This window comes from Paramormyrops kingsleyae, chromosome 10 (genome assembly GCF_048594095.1).
Source record: "Paramormyrops kingsleyae isolate MSU_618 chromosome 10, PKINGS_0.4, whole genome shotgun sequence".
Classification (NCBI taxonomy): Eukaryota; Metazoa; Chordata; class Actinopteri; order Osteoglossiformes; family Mormyridae; genus Paramormyrops; species Paramormyrops kingsleyae.
The window spans coordinates 1,592,326-1,612,373 of record NC_132806.1 but is presented as its reverse complement, the minus strand read 5'-3'; the positions used below and the strand labels follow the sequence as shown (position 1 = coordinate 1,612,373).

Below are 20,048 nucleotides of genomic sequence, written 5' to 3'. Positions count from 1 at the left end.
GACCCACACACATTACAGTACTATAAATAAAATACACACCTTTTTTCTGTTTCTTTTCTCTACGTGGCTGAACTTGCTGTTACTACTGAAAGAAACAGCAACAGAACAGATTTGCATTTCATATGGAATAATTAGACTTTTACAGTAACCTATGTCTCGCTGTCCCTAACATTACTTTTTTTTTTTTTTTTTTACATTGTATGCAAAAACTGGGCATGCGTGAGGGGCGTGGACTTGTCAAAATTAAAGCATTACAGACACTGAGTTCAGATTTCAGATATGACCTGTTCAGTGTTACATCAGTGACACTCACAGTGAAGCCATGCTCAAATTGGAAAGGAACTGGACAAAGATTTTGCTGTTTGCTGGGATAAGTATGCATGTTTACTATATATGTTTATCATTTGCTTCTTAAATTTCCTTAAACTACGATATATACTGTACAGTACCATCCTAATGAATATATAATGCAATAATAATAATGCTGAACAGTCACTTCAGAGGAAAGTAGAAAATGTATGGAATCAGGATTATTGGTAATAAAAACAGATTACTGCAAAATAAAGATGAGATTCTGCTAATAAGATCAATAAGACAGTTATCAGTTTTTGACTTCTATACTTCACAGATATCAAAACTGAAATAATTTTCAAAATTGCCCCTTTAAATCATATGTGCATCTCTCAATAAACTAATGTAGAGGAAATAAGAATGACAAGAGAGGTAATGACATTGAATTCATAGTGTAGTGATATCGAGTTCTAGAATAAGTGTAATAGCCATGGCTGTTTTAAGTGAGATGTCACTGGTGTTTATTTTCATTTGTGTGCAACACTGTCCTCTTTTAATCATAGTGATATGTGCTCTGTTTTACAAGTTTCAGGATTGATTCCTGGAGTCCTTCTAGTGTACCCTGACTCCCTGAACATTCCCCGGGGTGAAAATGTGACGCTACTGTGCACCAACATTATGAAAAACGAAGGATTCGTGGCCTGGTTCCAACAAGTCAATCAATCAGTACCACTGTGTATCTTGTCAACGTATTATACAACTTCAGGGGATGTTTTAGATTACAAATATTACAATGGGGCAACAGCTGAACGTACTAAAATGACTGTGACCAAAAACAACATCTCCCTCAGAATTACTGCAGTGGATTTATATGACATGGGGCTGTATTTTTGCGGGATGTGGGTGGAGGCATCGTTGTTTTTTGCCAATGCAACTTTCCTACATATCAGAGGTGGGTTCCAAAATAAATTCTTTAGATGTATTAGAAACATCTGTTAAATAAGATGATGCCAAGCTTGGTTACACCGCAGCCTCTTGCTTCCATAGTTGTGAGTTTGCCTTTTATTTCTATCTGTGTGTGTGTGGAAAGTGCAAGTTTTTTTGTGTCTTGCTTGACATTTTAACCCAAAGCTTTTATCTGTCCTGAATTTGTGTGTCTCATTGGAAAGCAAGAAGAATTCCTATGTGCTTGTACAATGGCAAGTAAAGTATCAACATAAATTTACGTGTACTATAATATTATCATAGTTACATTAAGAATGATAAAATTATGATTGTTTGATTAGGAGTTTTTAAACGATATTAGAAAAAATCTGTTTGGTCAGAAGGATGTTGATTAATTTTATATGATAGGACAAGTAGTGCCAGCCAGGTGAATCACAGTAGTTACTCAATGTACAATAATAATCTTTAATTCTAAGTACATGATCCAGGTCTATAAGATTGTAACAGGTTTGGATGCTGTTCAACCAAATAGTTACTTCAGCATTAGTTCAAATACAAGAACTCGTGGCCATAGGTGGAAATTAGCGGGAGAACATTTCAAACTGGATTTAAGGAAGCACTTCTTTACACAGCGTGTAGTCAGAGTATGGAATAGTCTTCCTGATAACGTAGTGCAAGCTGAATCCTTGGGTTCCTTTAAATCAGAGGTAGATAAGATTTTAACAACTCTGAAATATTAGTTAAGTTCTCCCCAAGTGAGCTAGATGGGCCGAATGACCTCCTCTCGTTTGTATAGTTCTTATGTTCTTAAAAATAACAGAAACTATAAAAATAAAATTGCTACAAATCACTTTAACAACAACTGTGCTTCAGGCTGAAGGCCAAGAGATACAGTCAGTGATTTCATACCAAAACGGTTTACCAATGTAATGCACTTGTAGACAGTAACACTTTACTCGAGTTAATGATGGTGGCTCAGGTCTCATACAGTATAAGCAAATTGTTTAATCACTGGCAGAAGAAAGTAGCTCTACTAATAAATGTGTTTTTGGCTTGTAAACATGAAATATATAAGCGAGTTAATGCACTCAAAGCTGCGCATTATATGTTTTTAGAAACACTCTATGGAGCCAATTGCCCTCCACTGTGCATTAAATGGTTATTCTTTTATCTTTTTGTCTTTTATCCTTATTTTCTAATATATATATATATATATTAGGGCTGTCAAAATTTATGGGTTAACGCGGATTAATCCATCATCATGATTAATCTGATTAAAATTTTTAACGCAATTAACCCATCTGCAGCGCAGAATGACTCAAAATCCCTGAAATGTCTCTGGCAATCCATTTCGGGCAGTTTTGGTGCGTTCCATTTGCCCTGGGAACTCGTATTCCGAGTTGGATTCCGAGTATTGAAGCCGGAAGTGATGACATGCGTGCTACCGTTTCTTGGAGATCCGAGAAATATCTCGGAGCAGCACAGAGAATCTGGAGTTCAGAATCCAAGACGGCTGCGCGTTTTATCAACAGAAGGGAAAGTTGTAGTTTTATACTATTTAAGCACTACTTCTCATTTGTGGCTCATTAAATTGATCACACACACTATTCCGTCTAACTTATCTGTGGACGTGTTGCTACAGAGTTTTATACATAAAGCACTGCGCGTAATGTGTTATCAACTGATATTACTAACAATGGCAATTAACCGGGCTAGAATTGGATTTCATGAGTAGTCAGATTATTTGTCGGATTTACGGTAGTTCGGGCTAATTGTAAGTGAACGAAGATAAAGACCATTTTAACTGAGGTACCTTAAATACGACAAGTTGTCCGGCTAAGCAAAAAATCTTGCTTTTTGATATGGGTCCATGGTATTGCACTTCTGTGGCAGATGGAATGCATCTGACTCGTGTTTAAGATGTTCAATAAACATGTTAAGTGCATATATATTCCCTTTTTACTTGAGTCTGCTTGCTCATGCAAAATGAAATGTGATTAATATAGATTAAAAATGAATTATATTTATTTATTATTATATTTAATCGTGATGAATCAAAATTAATCCACAGCAACCCTGTGATTAATCTGATTAAAATGTTTAATCGTTTGACAGCACTAATATATATATATATATATAATTTAATAATAATAATCTATGCAATTACCTGATTCTTTGTTAACTGTACAAAAGTTTCATGTTTATGAAGTATTTTTTCTGCATGCTAACCATACTTTTTTAGGTGAATGGAAAATTATATTTTATGAAGATTATTTTATTATTCCATTAAATATAAGAAAACATGTTCATGGCTATATTGACACATTAATTTCATTATTAATTCAGAATCATTCAAGTAAATGTTCTTATTTTGCTAACTTGTGTTAAAAGGAAACATCCCAGAGGAGGATGACCTTCATAGAGAACTTCCAAAATATGGTAATGTAAATTACAGTCTAATTATAACATAAACCTGTTGGTCATCTGTGAATAAAATATTCAAGTAATTTCAGTGCATATGAAAATACATAAAGTTAAGATGCTACTGAATGCTACCAAACATAATTTATTTACTGTTACTTATTTCCTGAGGTAATGAAAAATTATTTCCACACCATCACAGTATAGAAAGAAACGATAATGAAAAGCATAAAATGTCATTTTATTGTTACTAAATCAAAGTTTTCATACGATGAAATGAATAATAGTTTTTATGCAAGTGATCATATTTAAAAAACCTGAAAGAGATAAACCACTTTATTGGTGTTTTTTCTGACAGATAATGTAGGAAAAGAAACCAGCTTGTTTCCTGTCCTTGTCATTGTGGGGATTGTGGCCATTATCCAACTGGTAGTAATCGTCATCCTTGTAGTAAGAGGGAGACTGTCGGACAGGAACAAAGACAGTAAAGGTATGGCATATTTCTTTCACATATATTTTATGTAGATAGCATAATCAACAGAATAATGGCAGTGAAAACGACATTTTATTTGAGGGCCACAGGAGGATGAAAAGTACAGACGCTCCCCAGGTTGCAATAGGTTACATTCTGATAAACGTATCATACGGCAAAAAGATATTAAGGTGAAAATGCATTTTAATATAGTACAGCTATAAGCTAACAAACATCATAGCCTAGCCTAGCCCAGCTTAAACATGCTTAGAACACCTACATTAGCCTACAGCTGGGCATGATATGTATGTCATGTAATTTATTGAACAATCATACCCATCGTAAAGTCAAAATATTGTAACACGGACCATTGTAACCCAGGAAGTGTCTGTATAGTAGAGCAGACATTCTTATCCTTCTGCAAATCAAAATAAAAGGCTAGAAGATAACAGCGTTCTTCAAAGAGAAATAGGATCCTAAGAGAAATAATCAAACAGAAAGAAGAATAACTGAAGTTGGATTAAAAATTGTGTCATACGGAAAATGGCCTTCTTTTTCAGATATTAATATATTTATTTCAAGATGGTTGAATGTTCCTCAGTATGTTATCTGGTCACAAGCTCTTCTAAATCCACGGTCTCACATAGTAATGGGTTTACATATTGCCAAATCACTGGGAAAATATTTACTCCAATAATACCTCACAATAGCTGATGTTGCAATAGCTGTTTTAAATTTCTATTTTAGTTAATCCTGGTATCATTAGTTTTAACCAGTTAATCTCAAAGTTTCACTAGAATAAAATTACAGTATATTGCTACAGTATCAAGGCAGGACAACAAATACACTCTTCAAAATAACCACATTCACTGGATCTGTTTTTCAAGTTTTCTTTCTTATGTCATGTTTAAACAGAATCCATTTTATTCACAAAACGATTCACAGAATGCTTAAAGAATAGTCTATTTACGTTATTTTTCATTGTTATTTCATATTCAGGAAATGCTATTCAGCAAATTCAGGATGAACAGGTAAAAAAAATTTATCTTAACAGAAAGAATTTTCAAGTTTGATTATGGCCAAAAATTGATGGCTTCACCCATGACAATAATCTTAGGATATTGATTGTAAATGGTTTATTGTGTGTTTAGTGGCATCACACTTTTTTAGTTCAGAGGACATAGGGCACAAGGGTGGGGTTTAGCCAGCACTCCAGAAACTCTTATTGATTATATACATTTAATTAAAAAAATGTTGTGAATTTTCATTTAGCTGCTTTAGCTTAAGTCATTCAGTGAACCACAATGATCTTTAGTTTTTAAAAATTTGCTTTAAAATACTGATAAGTGACTTGGTACTTGGTAATTCTTATTCTCTGTCACTCGATTTTCAGTTATCATTAAATAATTAATCAGCTGTTCAATACACAGTTCATAAACCTATTACACACATATATACCCACAAGCACCCATATTCACATTCATATATTACAGACAGCTTAGCTTTGAGTCACTTATTTATCTCTCAAAATTATAATGGAGCTGGAATATGCAAAGAACACCCACAACAAGAAAGCCATTATAAAAAAATATAATATTACAAAGTGTAAATTAGAAACAGATTATGATTTTATATTATATTCCGCTGATAGAACCAAGACCCACATTTGGTGAACTATGCAGCGTTGGATTTTACTCGTCATAAGATGAAGGCTATGGGAAGACAGAAGGACCTGGACACTCATGAGGTGTATTCAGCTACAAGATGAAGTCTGACTGGATATACTGTAGGAAAACATGGGACAAACTGATTATTTGGATTAGTTAACAAACAGACTGCCATAATCCCCAGACATGTGTCTGTGTGTGACTGTATAGCTATGTACACCTCAAAGATACTGTTGGGTCTGTCATTGTATAATGTTTCATTCATAAAGCTATATTATGGCAGTTTTGTTTTTCCAGGTTCTCACAATATTATTTTACTTGGATAGCAATCAATACATGCATATAAAAACTGTTCTTTTCTCCTTAGTACTTAAAATCAAGCCATACCCACCATTAAATAAACTTGTGTAAACGAACATTGTACTTCTGTCTAAAAAACTTCTTATTAGGGCTGTCAAAAATTATGTGTTAACATATATGATTAAATTAAAAATAGTAATGCATTACGATATTTTAATCGTGTTAATGCACACTCACACAACCTACTGTGGAGCCCCAATTGGAACCAGGGCAATGCATATTTTGAGTTTTCTAAACCACATTGCTCATCTGCTCCCATCATGTTTTTTGGGCTTTTGAGGTAACCAACTTCTGTCCCCTCCTGGAGCCGAGACCTTATCGTGGTGGAGGGGTTTGCGTGTTCCAGTGATCCCAGGAGCTAAGTTGCCTGGGGCTTTATGCCCCTGGTAGGCACCCAAGGCAAACAGGTCCTGGGTGAGGAACCAGACAAAGTGTGGCTCAAAAAGACCCCTTATGACGAGTGAAAACACGGATCTACGTTTTCCCTTGCCCGGACGCGGGTCACCGGGGCCCCCCCCTGGAGCCTGGCCTGGGGGTGGGGCTCGATGGCGAGCGCCTGGTGGCCAGGCCTACACCCATGGGGCCTGGTCGGGCACAGCCTGAAGAAGGCACGTGGGTCCCCCCTCCAATGGGCTCACCACCTGGAGGAGGGGCCAAAGGGGTCAGGTGCAGTGCGAGTTGGGCAGTGGCCGAGGGGAGGGGACCTTGGCGGTCCGATCCTCGGCTACAGAAGCTAGCTCTAGGGACATGGAATGTCACTTCTCTGGTGGGGAAGGAGCCTGAGCTGGTGCGCGAGGTTCCGACTAGATGTAGTCGGGCTCACCTCGACGCACGGCTTGGGCTCTGGAACCAGTCTCCTTGAAGGGGGTTGGACCTTCTTCCACTCTGGAGTTGCTCACGGGGAGAGGCGCCGGGCAGGGGTGGGCATACTTACCGCCCCCTGGCTAGGCGCCTGTACATTGCGGTTTACCGCATTGGACGAGAGGGTAGCCTCCCTTCGCCTTCGGGTGGGGGGACGGGTTCTGACTTTGCGCTTATGCGCCAAACGGCAGTTCAGAATACCCACCCTTTTTGCAGTCCTTGGAAGGGGTGTTGGAGAGCACTCCTCCTCGGGACTCTCTTGTTCTGCTGGGGGACTTCAATGCTCACGTGGGCAATGACAGTGAAACCTGGAGGGGCGTGATTGGGAGGAACGGCCCCCCCAATCTGAACCCGAGTGGTGTTTTGTTATTGGACTTCTGTGCTTGTCATGGATTGTCCATAATGAACACCATGTTCAACCATAAGGGTGTTCATATGTGCACTTGGCACCAGGACACCCTAGGCCGCAATTCGATGATCGACTTTGTGGTCATGTCATCGGACTTGCGGCCGCATGTATTGGACACTCGGGTGAGGAGAGGGGCGGAGCTGTCAACCGATCACCACCTGGTGGTGGGTTGGCTCCGATGGTGTGGGAGGAAGCCGGTCAGACCTGGCAGACCCAAGCGTATAGTGAGGGTCTGCTGGGAACGCCTGCCGGAATCCCCTGTCAGGAGGATCTTCAACTCCTACCTCCGGCAGAACTTCGCCCATGTCCCGGGGGAGGCGGGGGACATTGAGTCTGAATGGGCCATGTTCTGCGCCTCCATTGTGGAGGCAGCTGACCGGAGCTGTGGCCGTAAGGTGGTCTGTGCTTGTCATGGCGGCAATCCCCGAACCCGCTGGTGGACACCGGCGGTGAGGGATGCCATCAAGCTGAAGAAGGAGTCCTATCGGAGTTTTTTAGTCTGTGGGTCTCCGGAGGCAGCTGATGAGTACCGGCGGGCCACGCGGAACGCGGCTTCAACGGTCACTGAGGCAAAAACTCGGGTATGGGAGGAGTTTGGCGAGGCCATGGAGAACGACTTCCGGACGACTTCGAGGAGATTCTGGTCCACCATCCGGCATCTCAGGGCGGGAAAACGGTGCAGCATCAACACTGTTTATGGTGGGGATGGTGTGCTGCTGACCTCAGCTCGGGATGTTGTGGGTCGGTGGAAGGAATACTTCGAAGACCTCCTCAATCCCACCGACACGCCTTCCAATGAAGAAGCAGAGTCTGGGGACTTGGGGGTGGACTCAACTATCTCTGGGGCAGAGGTCACTGAGGTGGTTAAAAAGCTCCTCGGTGGCCGGGCCCCGGGGGTGGATGAGATCCGCCCGGAGTTCCTCAAGGTTCTGGATGTTGCAGGGCTGTCTTGGTTGACACGCATCTGCGGCATCGCGTGGACATCGGGGGCGGTGCCTCTGGATTGGCAGACCGGGGTGGTGGTCCCCCTCTTCAAGAAGGGGGACCGGAGAGTGTGTTCCAACTATAGGGGGATCACGCCTCCCTGGTAAGGTCTATTCGGGGGTGCTGGAGAGGAGAGTCCGTCGGATAGTCGAACCTCGGATTCAGGAGGAGCAGTGTGGTTTTCGCCCTGGCCATGGAACAGTGGACCAGCTCTATACTCTCGGCAGGGTCCTGGAGGGTGCGTGGGAGTTTGCCCAACCAGTCTACATGTGTTTTGTGGACTTGCAGAAGGCATTCGACCGCGTCCCTCGGGGAGTCCTGTGGGGAGTGCTCCGGGAGTATGAGGTACCGGGCTGCCTTATAAGGGCTGTTTGGTCCCTGTACAACTGGTGCCAGAGCTTGCTCCGCATTGACGGCAGTAAGTCGGACTCGTTTCGGTGAGTGTTGGTCTCCGCCATGGCTGCCCTTTGTCACCGATTCTGTTCATAACTTTTATGGACAGAATTTCTAGGCGCAGCCAGGGCGTTGAGGGTGTCCGGTTTGGTGATCTCAGGATTATGTCTCTGCTTTTTGCAGATGATGTGGTTCTGTTGGCCTCATCAGACCATGACCTTCGTTTCTCACTGGAGCAGTTCGCAGCCGAGTGTGAAGTGGCTGGGATGAAAATCAGCACCTCCAAATCCGAGACCATGGTCCTCAGCCAGAAAAGGGTGGAGTGCTCTCTCCGGGTCAGGGAGGAGGTCCTTCCCCAAGTGGAGGAGTTTAAGTATCTTGGGGTCTTGTTCACGAGTGAGGAAAGGATGGAGCGGGAGTTCGACAGGCGGATCGGTGCGGCGTCAGCAGTGATGCGGGCACTGCATCGGTCTGTCGTGGTGAAGAAGGAGCTGAGCCAAAAGGCAAAGCTCTCGATTTACCAGTCGATCTACGTTCCTACCCTCACCTATGGTCATGAGCTATGGGTAGTGACCGAAAGAACGAGATCGTGAGTGCAAGCGGCCAAAATGAGTTTTCTCCGCAGGGTGGCTGGGCTCTCCCTTAGAGATAGGGTGAGGAGCTCGGTCATTCGGGAGAGACTCGGAGTAGAGCCGCTGCTCCTCTGCATTGAGATGAGGTGGCTCGGGCATCTGGTCAGGATGCCTCCTGGACGCCTCCCTGGTGAAGTGTTCTGGGCATGTCCCACTGGGAGGAGACCCCGGGGAAGACCCAGGACACGCTGGAGGGACTATGTCTCTCGGCTGGCCTGGGAACGCCTCGGGATTCCCCCAGAGGAGCTGGATGAAGTGGCCGGGGAGAGGGAAGTCTGGGTTTCCCTGCTGAGACTGCTGCCCCCGCGACCCGACCTCGGATCCAGCGGAAGATGATGGATTGGATAGATGGCATATTCACTTCTGTATATACACTCACCTAAAGGATTATTAGGAACACCATACTAATACGGTGTTTGACCCCCTTTTGCCTTCAGAACTGCCTTAATTCTACGTGACATTGATTCAACAAGGTGCTGAAAGCATTCTTTAGAAATGTTGGCCCATATTGATAGGATAGCATCTTGCAGTTGATGGAGATTTGTGGGATGCACATCCAGGGCACGAAGCTCCCGTTCCACCAAATCCCAAAGATGCTCTATTGGGTTGAGATCTGGTGACTGTGGGGGCCATTGTAGTACAGTGAACTCATTGTCATGTTCAAGAAACCAATTTGAAATGATTCGAGCTTTGTGACATGGTGCATTATCCTGCTGGAAGTAGCCATCAGAGGATGGGTACATGGTGGTCATAAAGGGATGGACATGCTCAGAAACAATGCTCAGGTAGGCCGTGGCATTAAAACAATGCCCGATTGGCACTAAGGGGCCTAAAGTGTGCCAAGAAAACATCCCCCACACCATTACACCACCACCACCAGCCTGCACAGTGGTAACAAGGCATGATGGATCCATGTTCTCATTCTGTTTACGCCAAATTCTGACTCTACCATTTGAATGTCTCAACAGAAATCGAGACTCATCAGACCAGGCAACATTTTTCCAGTCTTCAACTGTCCAATTTTGGTGAGCTCGTGCAAATTGTAGCCTCTTTTTCCTATTTGTAGTGGAGATGAGTGGTACCCGGTGGGGTCTTCTGCTGTTGTAGCCCATCCGCCTCAAGGTTGTGCGTGTTGTGGCTTCACAAATGCTTTGCTGCATACCTCGGTTGTAAAGAGTGGTTATTTCAGTCAAAGTTGGTCTTCTATCAGCTTGAATAAGTCGGCCCATTCTCCTCTGACCTCTAGCATCAACAAGGCATTTTCGCCCACAGGACTCAGAGGCTCAGGTGGTGGCTGGCAAGAAGGACGATGCTGGAGAGGAAGAGAGACAGCCGGAATGTTCAGTGCCCCCAAGTCAGCTCAAAGGGAAGTGGCTAAGCTTGATTGAGTGTGTGTGGCATAGCTTGTCAGGCTGAGTTGCAGGGCTGGGGGAAATCTGAGCCGCCTTCTGCTCTCTCTCAGCATTGAGGCCTAGGAGGATGGGCTGGAGCTGGAGGATGTGGAGCAGAGCAACGGAGCTAACGACGTCGCGGGGGCATCCGTGGAAGCTGAGGCAACGTCATTGAGTAGGATGACACCACACAGTGTAATCTGGGTCTGGATATATTGAGTGACTGAGGCGAGGCCCTGGGAGTAGCCAGGACAATGTGGACACTGCCTGGGGTGGACATTGGATGAGTATTTTGGGTTTATTTTGATTTATTATTTTTGGGGGCCACGCTGGGTAGCCGTGGCCCGGAACTGATTTCCCTTTTTATTTAAAAATCTAGTCTGTGGGGCCCAGTCTCATCTGATTACTCCCCTTAAGGGGAAATACCCGTCCACTAGCACCTTAAGGTCACCTGGGGCCTCATGTATAAACGGTGCTTACGCACGATGTTACAATGTTGCGCACGCCCGTTTCCACGCTCACGTCGAGATGTATAAAAACTAAACTTGGCATACCGCCACTCACATTCACACGGCAACCCCAGACAAGGCGTACGCAAGTTTCTGCTCGATTTGGCAAAATGGAGGCACCTACTGGCAAAAGAGTGCTACTGCAGTTTCACTGTGTCAGACTCGCATTCATGACGCGGTCTGCATGAAATACACCGAAATTATTTGCCCATCGGTCACTTGATCGTAATCAATCTGTGACAATAAAACGGTGCAGGGAAAGAAAAAATATTCCAACCATGGCTGCTCTTGCATTGTTAGAGGACATTGCAAATGGAAGAGTCAGAATAGAGCTCGTATTCAGGGATCATATACTGATTTCCTGGCCCATGATGATGACTGGCTTCTTAGTCGATTCAGATTTCCAAGAGCAATCCTTTTGGAGCTGTGTGCTAAACTGGGGCCAGCGTTACAAAAGCAGACGATGAGGAATTGCGCTATAGGCTACCTGTTCCTTTACAAGTTCTGTCCACTCGCGGGTTCTTAGCCACAGGTGCTTTTCAGCGAGTACTTGCGGACTGATCGGGTATTTCTCAGTCAACACTGAGTTGCGCCATGCCGGTGTTGTATGAGACAGCAAAATCTGCTTGTCACCCAGATACATGGGCGTCATTTCCAGGGGGGTCATGACCACCTCCCCCCAATAATCATGTTTCCCCTGTCATGGGTGGAGACTTCCACCACCCCCCCCCCCCAATGTTCCAGCCAAAGTTACGCCCTTGCCCAGATATACAGGGTGGGCCATTTATATGGATACACCTTAATAAAATGGGAATGGTTGGTGATATTAACTTCCTGTTTGTGGCACATTAGTATATGTGAGGGGGAAAACTTTTCAAGATGGGTGGTGACCATGGTGGCCATTTTGAAGTCGGCCATTTTGGATCCAACTTTTGTTTTTTCTTTTTTTTTTTTTCTCCCTCCTCCACCCCCCCTCTGCGGAGGACTACTTTATTTGTATTTTTTTTTTATTTTATAAATTTATTTATTTATTTTATATTTTTATTTGGTTCCTCAAAAGAAGGAGAGGGAGGGGGGGAGGGAACAAAGGAGAAGAAGGGGGGAAGAGAGAGAGAGGGAGAGAGAGGAAAAGAAAAAAGAAAGAAAAAAGGAGAGAAAAGGAAAAAAAAACAAAACAGATAATCTGCTTCCATGTCTGCTGAAAAGAGAAAGACAACATACAACACCTGTACTAACCACAACAACCATCAAACGTTAAATGTTATTGAACAGTACACACAACCCGCATTTCAACACATGCCCAGAAGCAACAGCCGGTCAAGACAGTGTGTGTCCGTGAGCACGTGTCTGTGAGCACGTGTGTGCACACCTGTGTGTGTCAGCGCGCTGGTGTTCCTAAGGTTTCTCCATGTAACTGTCTAGTAGTGTGTGTGGGGAGCCACAGCCCCGCCCACCCAGGACATGAAGCTGACACGGAGGAGACCCGGGCCCCAGACATCCAGAGGCCCCTCAGGGCACGGGAACACCAGGAGGACCACCGCAGGGACGATTGCAGCCCCCACCCAGAAAAAGGCAGAGGAGCGCTCCGGAGGGGGGCCATCCGGCAGCCACATCGCAGGAGCCCCAGGGGGCCGTGGCGGCGAGCACGCAGGCTCTGTCGGCGGCCGACCACACCAGGGCAGACCGGGCCCCCCCACCCCCCAGCTGGGACCCGACAGAGCCGGAAGGACCAGGCCCCGACAGGCAACCGCCGAGAGTGAGCCAGCACACACCAGAGCATCCAGCCCCGGACATCGAGAACCACCAACGCATCGGCAGCCGGGGGCCCCATCCACCAGCAGGGAGTGTGGTGGGGGGCAATAGAGCCTGAGATGTTATTTCAGGTGGAGTCTAAGACCCAACCTGACACCTGCGTAAAGACAAACAGGCGCACACATACACAAGCATACGTTCCCACCCTCATGCACACATAATCAAATATTCACCCATTCGCCCAACATAAAGACACACAGAAATGAACGCCGTACACACACTCACACTCCCCATATATACTCTATACTCCGAGATCCAGGCACCACCGCCCCCAGAGGGGCAATCTGTCACCAGACCTCGGAGATGGATCCCTTTTTTCCTCTGGCATGGGGACAAGAAGACCACCCCGGACTCCACCGCAGCCGAGAAGCCCAAGGGAAACACATCATCATGTAGCAATTTCACATATCCAGTGGCCTTGAGGTTTGAATGGCCCCACTATCTTTGTACCCCAGATACCACACCATACCATCAATTTAGTGGGAAGATAGTGGGGCCATTCTTCATCAATGGGAACCTGTGTGGTGGTTGAAATGAAGACACGTGTGCTTGCTTTTTCATGCCTGGTGGGTGGGAAGTTGTCTCTGTGGGGGGAGTGTTGGTGAGAGTCCAGGAATGAGCTGTAATTCCCCAAATAAAGTTGTGTATTTAGTAAAATTGTAATGGGTCTCTTCTGTGTCGTGGCAACCGAGGTCCTAAAGGGTGTGGTATAAGTGGGTAAGGAAAATCTGTTGGCAAAAATAAAAGGTGGAGTTGCGGAGGGGTCTTTCACCCTAGGCCACCACATATACATACACCAACTATTATAATTACAGAATATAACACTTTGACACACACAACACTACAACACAATGCACAATATTTACTTTATTTAGAAATATTTACAGCTGGAACTGTGCCAGGATGTTCCGAGCCGCGCTGGGTTTTCCCCTGCACAGTGCCACACTGCTCCCTGTCTAATGGGTTAACCACCCTAGTAGCCCCAAAACTAAATCAACAGGGTGTCCCGAGCGGTGCCTTAGTCTGTGCAACTGCTGAGCCCCGAGCCCCCACAAATTCAGGGCAGTCTTGTCTACTGGTGTCTCCTCTACTTTCGCCGCCCCGCAGCGAGTGGCAGCCTGTTACGGCAGCTCTGCTCATTTCTGAGCTTTTTCTTATTTTTCTATTTATTCTCTTTACTACTTAATTTAATCTCTAGTAACTTAAATCTGACATCATGCACTACCGTTTCATGCTAGTTTTTTTACTTTTTTCACTCCTGTTTGGTGACCCGGCGCGTGGCTCCTTTGTTTACACTCGAGAGGAGCTATTAGCGCACGGCCCACAGCAGTGCTACCAGCAGACAGACCCGATATCCCCAGCGAGCTGAGAAGGAAGAGATGGGGATGTCAAGCTGGGAGGGAGCCTCATTGCTCAAGAAGGAGACAATACAGACCATTTCTCCCTTCCATCACTATGGGGAACGTGAGATCTCTCCCCAACAAGATGGACGAGCTAGCGGCGCTAATCCGGTACCAGACTGATTTCTGGCAGTTTAGCATCATGATGCTAATGGAGACCTGGCTAACTCCGGACACGAACGTGGCACTGCCCATATTCCAGCTGCTGTGGGCGGACAGGACAAAGGAGTGTGGTAAGAAGAAAGGAGGGGGACTGGCAATGTTTGTGAACGACAGATGGTGTAACCCTGGACACATCACTGTGAAAGAACAACTATACAGTAGAGACATTGAGCTGTTAGCCGTTACCATGCGACCATACTATCTCCCCAGGGAATTCTTGCATGTTATCGTGATAATGGCGTATGTCCCCCGCCTCGGCCAACGCGGAGGCAGCCTGTGACTCTCTCCACTCTGTAGTCAGCAGACGCAGTTTTCACAAGCCCTGTTTTTAATAACGGGTTGTAGCGGGTTCTTAGCGATCAGAATTCTCAGGGCAGATGTGTTCTTATTCTGAAGGCTTGTTTGACTTCCAGTCGGTGTTTTTTTTTGGGGTATCAATGGCAACCGGATCTACCTTTCTCTCTTTGTGGTTTCTAATTAAAAAAAGGTGTCATCCCTTTCTCAGGCTAAGCAACTGCCTCCTGTCTTTTTCCTCTCGCCACATTGGTGACCCCGACGTCTCTTCGTACGTGTTCGAGATTTCCTGCAGCATGACAGCTAACGCTGTGGCTTTAAAGCGGCCGGGCTTCTGGCGAGAAAATGCTGCTGTATGGTTCGCACAGGCTGAAGCTCAGTTCGCCATCCGGGGCATCATGCAGGATGACACAAAATACTATTATGTTGTTGCTGGACTGGACAACGCCACAGTATCACGGGTGGTGAGCTTTCTTCAAGATCTGCCGGCGGACGGCAAGTACGAAGCTTTTAAATCACTGTTGCTAGCAACTTTCGAATTGTCAGAGCCAGAGCGGGCACATTGGCTTCTCGCCTTGCCCTCCTTGGGAGACCAGAAACCATCCGAGCTTATGGACCACATGCTGTCTTTGCTGGGCAGACATCCGCTCTGTTTTATTTTTTCACGAGCTATTTATGCAGCGGATGCCGGCTCCCGTTCGCTCAGCTGTAGCAAGCTCCCCACTTACAGATTTCCGTGAGTTGGCGAGAGAAGCGGATAGAGTTTACGTTGCCAGTCGGCAGTCCTGCACCATGCTGGACAGCGGAGGACCTGCTGATTTCACTTTTTCTGCCCCTGGTGTCATTGCTGCGGCTTGTGACTCTAAATCCAGTCACTGTTTCTATCATGCCTGTTTCGGTCTGCAGGCTAAAAAGTGCATCCCGCCCTGCTCCTTCAAACCACCGGGTAACGTCAGGACCGGCGCCCTGTAGCTGTGCTGGGCACCAGATGGCAAAGCAGTCTGCTGTTTGTCAAAGACTCCTTTTCTGACCGGTGTTTTATGTGTGACACGGGCACTTGAAGTGAGAGTCCTCCCCACCTCACAGCTGGACACGCAGTCAGCTAACAGCACTTCGATTGAGACTTTTGGCGATCGGCCAGTAGACCTCTATTTTTATGGACAGCGTTTCCGGTGGGTTTTTGTGTTGGCGTCTGTTTCCACTCCATTGTTGGGGTCTGACGTTTTGTATGCCAACAACTTGCTGGTGGATGTTAAAAATAAGCACCTGATAAATGCAGAGACTTTTTGCTCTTTTCCGTGCTTGCTCAGCAGGGCTGGCCCTTCCAACCTGTCTGGTATTTCTGCTTTGGCTGATGTTTTCCAGCGCCTCCTGGCAGAGTTTCCCACCCTCACCACACCCACCTTTTCTGCATCCTTGGCGAATCATGGTGTGGAGCACCACATAACCACAGCAGGCCCGCCAGTACATGCCAAAGCTAGGCACCTAGACCCTGAGAATCTGGCTGTTGCCAAAGAGGAGTTTGCCGCGTTGGAGTGTTTGGGGATTGTTCAGAGGTTTGACAGGCCCTGATCTTCTCCTCTCCATATGGTGCCCAAGCCTGTGGGTGGCTGGCGCCCCTGTGTGAACTACAGATGCCTTAATGATGCAGCTACCCCTGACTGGTACCTTATTCCACACATCCAAGATTTCTCTGCCCGTTTGGCTGGCACTCTCATTTTCTCCAAGGTGGACCCGGTTAGGGGTTACCATCAGGTTCCGGTACAGCCCCAGGACATCCCTAAGATCACTGTTGTTACACCTTTTGGTCTGTTACAGTTTCTTAGTATGCCTTTTGGGCTCAAGAACACAGCTCAAACTTTTCAGCATTTGATGGACAGCATTGTGTGCCTTTTCTGTTTGTTTATTTAGATGACATTTTAGTTGCCAGCACCAGTTTGGATGAGCATTTTACTCATCTTCGGGCATTGTTTGCACGTCTCAGTGCTCATAGGTTAACCTTCTGGAGTCGAGTGCATCATCGGCGATGCAGCGTACTTTTCGCATCTATTTCAGTTTATATCTCGCTGAAATCTTAATGTAGAATCATGAAAAAAACGCTGGCTAAATCCGTAATCTACCGTCTTTTCAAAACGTCTATTGTCAGAAGTATTAAAGTTTTTTAAATTAGATTAAATCGACAAAAAATTAAACCATGTCACCTTACTTTGTTTTACCTACATCGGGGGCGTGTAGTACCGCTCTCACCCGAAGATCGCTATTAGCGTGTATTCAAATCGCATTTGCATGGTAATTTGATAAACAGCGCAATGGTGAAACACGATCCAGATACACCCCCATCAGCACCATAAAAGGGGGGGGGGGACGTGGCCAGGTGGTTCATTCATACACATGAAACTTGCTACATATTCAATGAAAGGAGCCAGAAGTAGTGGCATGAGTTAGCTTTTTCTTATTTATTTATCCAACTGAATGTTGCAATTACATCATGTAGTCATCTTCATGTAGCCAAGACTTTGGCTACATTTAAGCACATTTATCAAAACAGTAATTTGTCCAATTTATCCAATGTGTAAAGTAAAAAAAAAAATGTGTTCTGCCCCCAGTGGAATCCTCATGTGATCAGCTGTTTCTGGTTCTTGTCATTAGTCCTCTGTATTTAGTCCGCGTTTCAGTTTGTTTCCCCAGTCCGGTTATTGTATTGTCCGTCTGCGTTTTGCTTGCCTTACCTTTAATTAAACCCAGTATTCCCTGATACCCTGACGTCTGCGCCTTTGTCTCCCTTCCGTCCCCGCTCGACACGACAATATCATTATAATTAAATGTATTAAAGGTTTATTATTAATATTAAAATAATTAATAAGAAATGTTTATTTTTAAATGTATTTTATTATATAATAATTACTGTTACTGTCTATCATTGTCTAATGTATTTTTTTACTGTCTAAATATATGTATTCAGCTAGTGTAAACATGCAGGATGCTATCACAACGAATGCGAAGCTGAGACTGAAGCATTACCCATTGTTTCCGCTGAGAGACGTGCCACGTGACTCATTTCCCTGCGCGTACAAATTATCTTAGGTCGGCGTTCACGGTTTGACTTCTGAGATTCAGATCGAGTCCTAGGTAATTTTTTTGTCGAACTGGTTAGTTCGACTTTTAATAAATTCGAGTTCTAATGAGTTTGAGATCTGAGGTACCACTGTACTTTCAAGATGTTCCAAACTACATTTTGCAATGTCTATAGTTTGATGTCAAATTACAAACTTAAGAAAAATCTGACATATTTACAATATACATTAAAATCCTCTGCTGAGTTGGTTTACGGACAGCCCTTGCAGATACCTGGTGATTTTCTACCAGATGCATAGGTTCTTTAGTCAGCCTCAGCAACGCTCAGCTTTTTGGACACTGCGGCCGTTTTTGGTCCAACACGCATGTCGTATGGTTTCTCGGGATCTCATGTTCTCCCGAATCTGGTGGATGCCCATTTTGTTTTCGTTTGGCATGATGCCCATCACGATCCTTTGTGCCCCCCCTACGATGGGCCTTTTCATGTGCTACAGCCTGGGGACAAGTTTTTTGTTTTAGAAATGGGTGGTAAGGCCGACCACGTTTCTGTGGACCATTTGAAACCGGCCCATTTAGACGTAGATGCCCCAGTGCCACTCGGTTGCCTGCGCTGTTCAGTTCCGTCACTGGCACCAGCCCCGGTTGTGCCTGCTCCTGTGGGTGATACTGTGAGCAGGTCAGGGCAGGTGATCAGACCCCTAAGTAGTGGGGTCCCCTGCCTCTGTGAAATCTGGGGGGGCCTCTGTAGCGGGTTCTTAGTGATCAGAATCAGGGTGTCCGCGGGGTTTTAAAAAGTATTAAAAGGTAGTAAATCACATAAGCAAAAATTAAAGCCATTAAAAAGTATTAAAAGGTATTACACGCAAATTTACAAGGTTTTAAATTTTAGATTTTTTTTTAACTACAAATTGTCCATTTGTGTTTTAAAGTTTATCTGCTAAATTTCTCGCAAATTATTTTAAATGTGGATTAGCTCATTCCTTCATTCATAGATGATCTCTGTGATGCTGACGTCATATTCGGTGGTCGAGCGACGTCTTAAACAGTTTGCGCGCTGAAGTACATGTTGGCTGCTTACACTCATTAAACCTAAGTCATAGTCATCATGGGTAAGTGCAAATTTGCACGTAAGTGGTTAGAGGACCCAGCGTTTAAGGACTATGGAACTAAATTAATGACAAAAGTCGTTGATGAAAAAAAACACGTTGAATTACACTTATTGAATAAAAACGCATTGCATTAATGACGCTTTGAATTTTTGGGGACTGTAATTTAATACTGTATGTGCATACATTTAAACATTGAACATTTCAACTGAAAACATTTCAGTCGCAATTTCATTGCTTACATATTCAGTACAAAAATATTCGGCTTCCAAAATTCAGTTCCAAAAGATACGTATTTTAAAGTGCATGTTTATAATTCAACCACATGAATTCAGTTAATTTAATTTCGCCTCAAAATAAATTTCAAAAGAACAAATTCAGTTGAAAATATTCCATGTGTTTTATTCGCATCTTTATTATTCAAGCAGTAACATTCAGTCCTCTTATTTTTGCTTTGCAATATTCAGTCCCGTTATTTTCGCTGTTTCAAATACGCTGCCACAATTTCAGTGGTTTAAAATACGACCCGAAATTCAACCCTCTACATCTGGGACTAGCAGGATGAGCCATAGATTGCCGATAGAGTTCTCTTCGGGAACCGCGATCAAAATGGAGCAAGCGATCAGTACAAGTACTGATTGACTTGGCAGCAGATTTTTGTTGATTGTGTTATTTATGTTTCTTGTCGTTTACTGGTCAATACGATAAGTTATTACAACCCCAAGTAGTAGGTTTTTATGTAAGTAATTCGCTAGCTGCATTAATTATCACCAAACTTATCTTGCTAACATAAGATGCCTGCAGGCAACTACAAGGTTTACACACCAAGAGTTTAAATCAGCGTGATAAATTTATGATAATGAC

At 44.5% G+C, this 20,048-nt stretch overlaps 1 protein-coding gene across 1 annotated transcript; it reads left to right on the top strand.

Annotated features, from left to right (window-relative positions):
* The first annotated feature begins 287 nt into the window (after positions 1–287).
* On the top strand, positions 288–6,203 carry LOC111840505 (uncharacterized). Its single transcript, XM_023805423.2, has 6 exons — positions 288–374; positions 878–1,243; positions 3,628–3,675; positions 4,016–4,147; positions 5,129–5,160; positions 5,781–6,203. Exons 1-6 carry the CDS (start codon positions 323–325, stop codon positions 5,895–5,897), a joined length of 747 nt encoding a protein of 248 aa, XP_023661191.1. The 5' UTR covers positions 288–322; the 3' UTR covers positions 5,898–6,203.
* Positions 6,204–20,048: the final 13,845 nt, after the last annotated feature.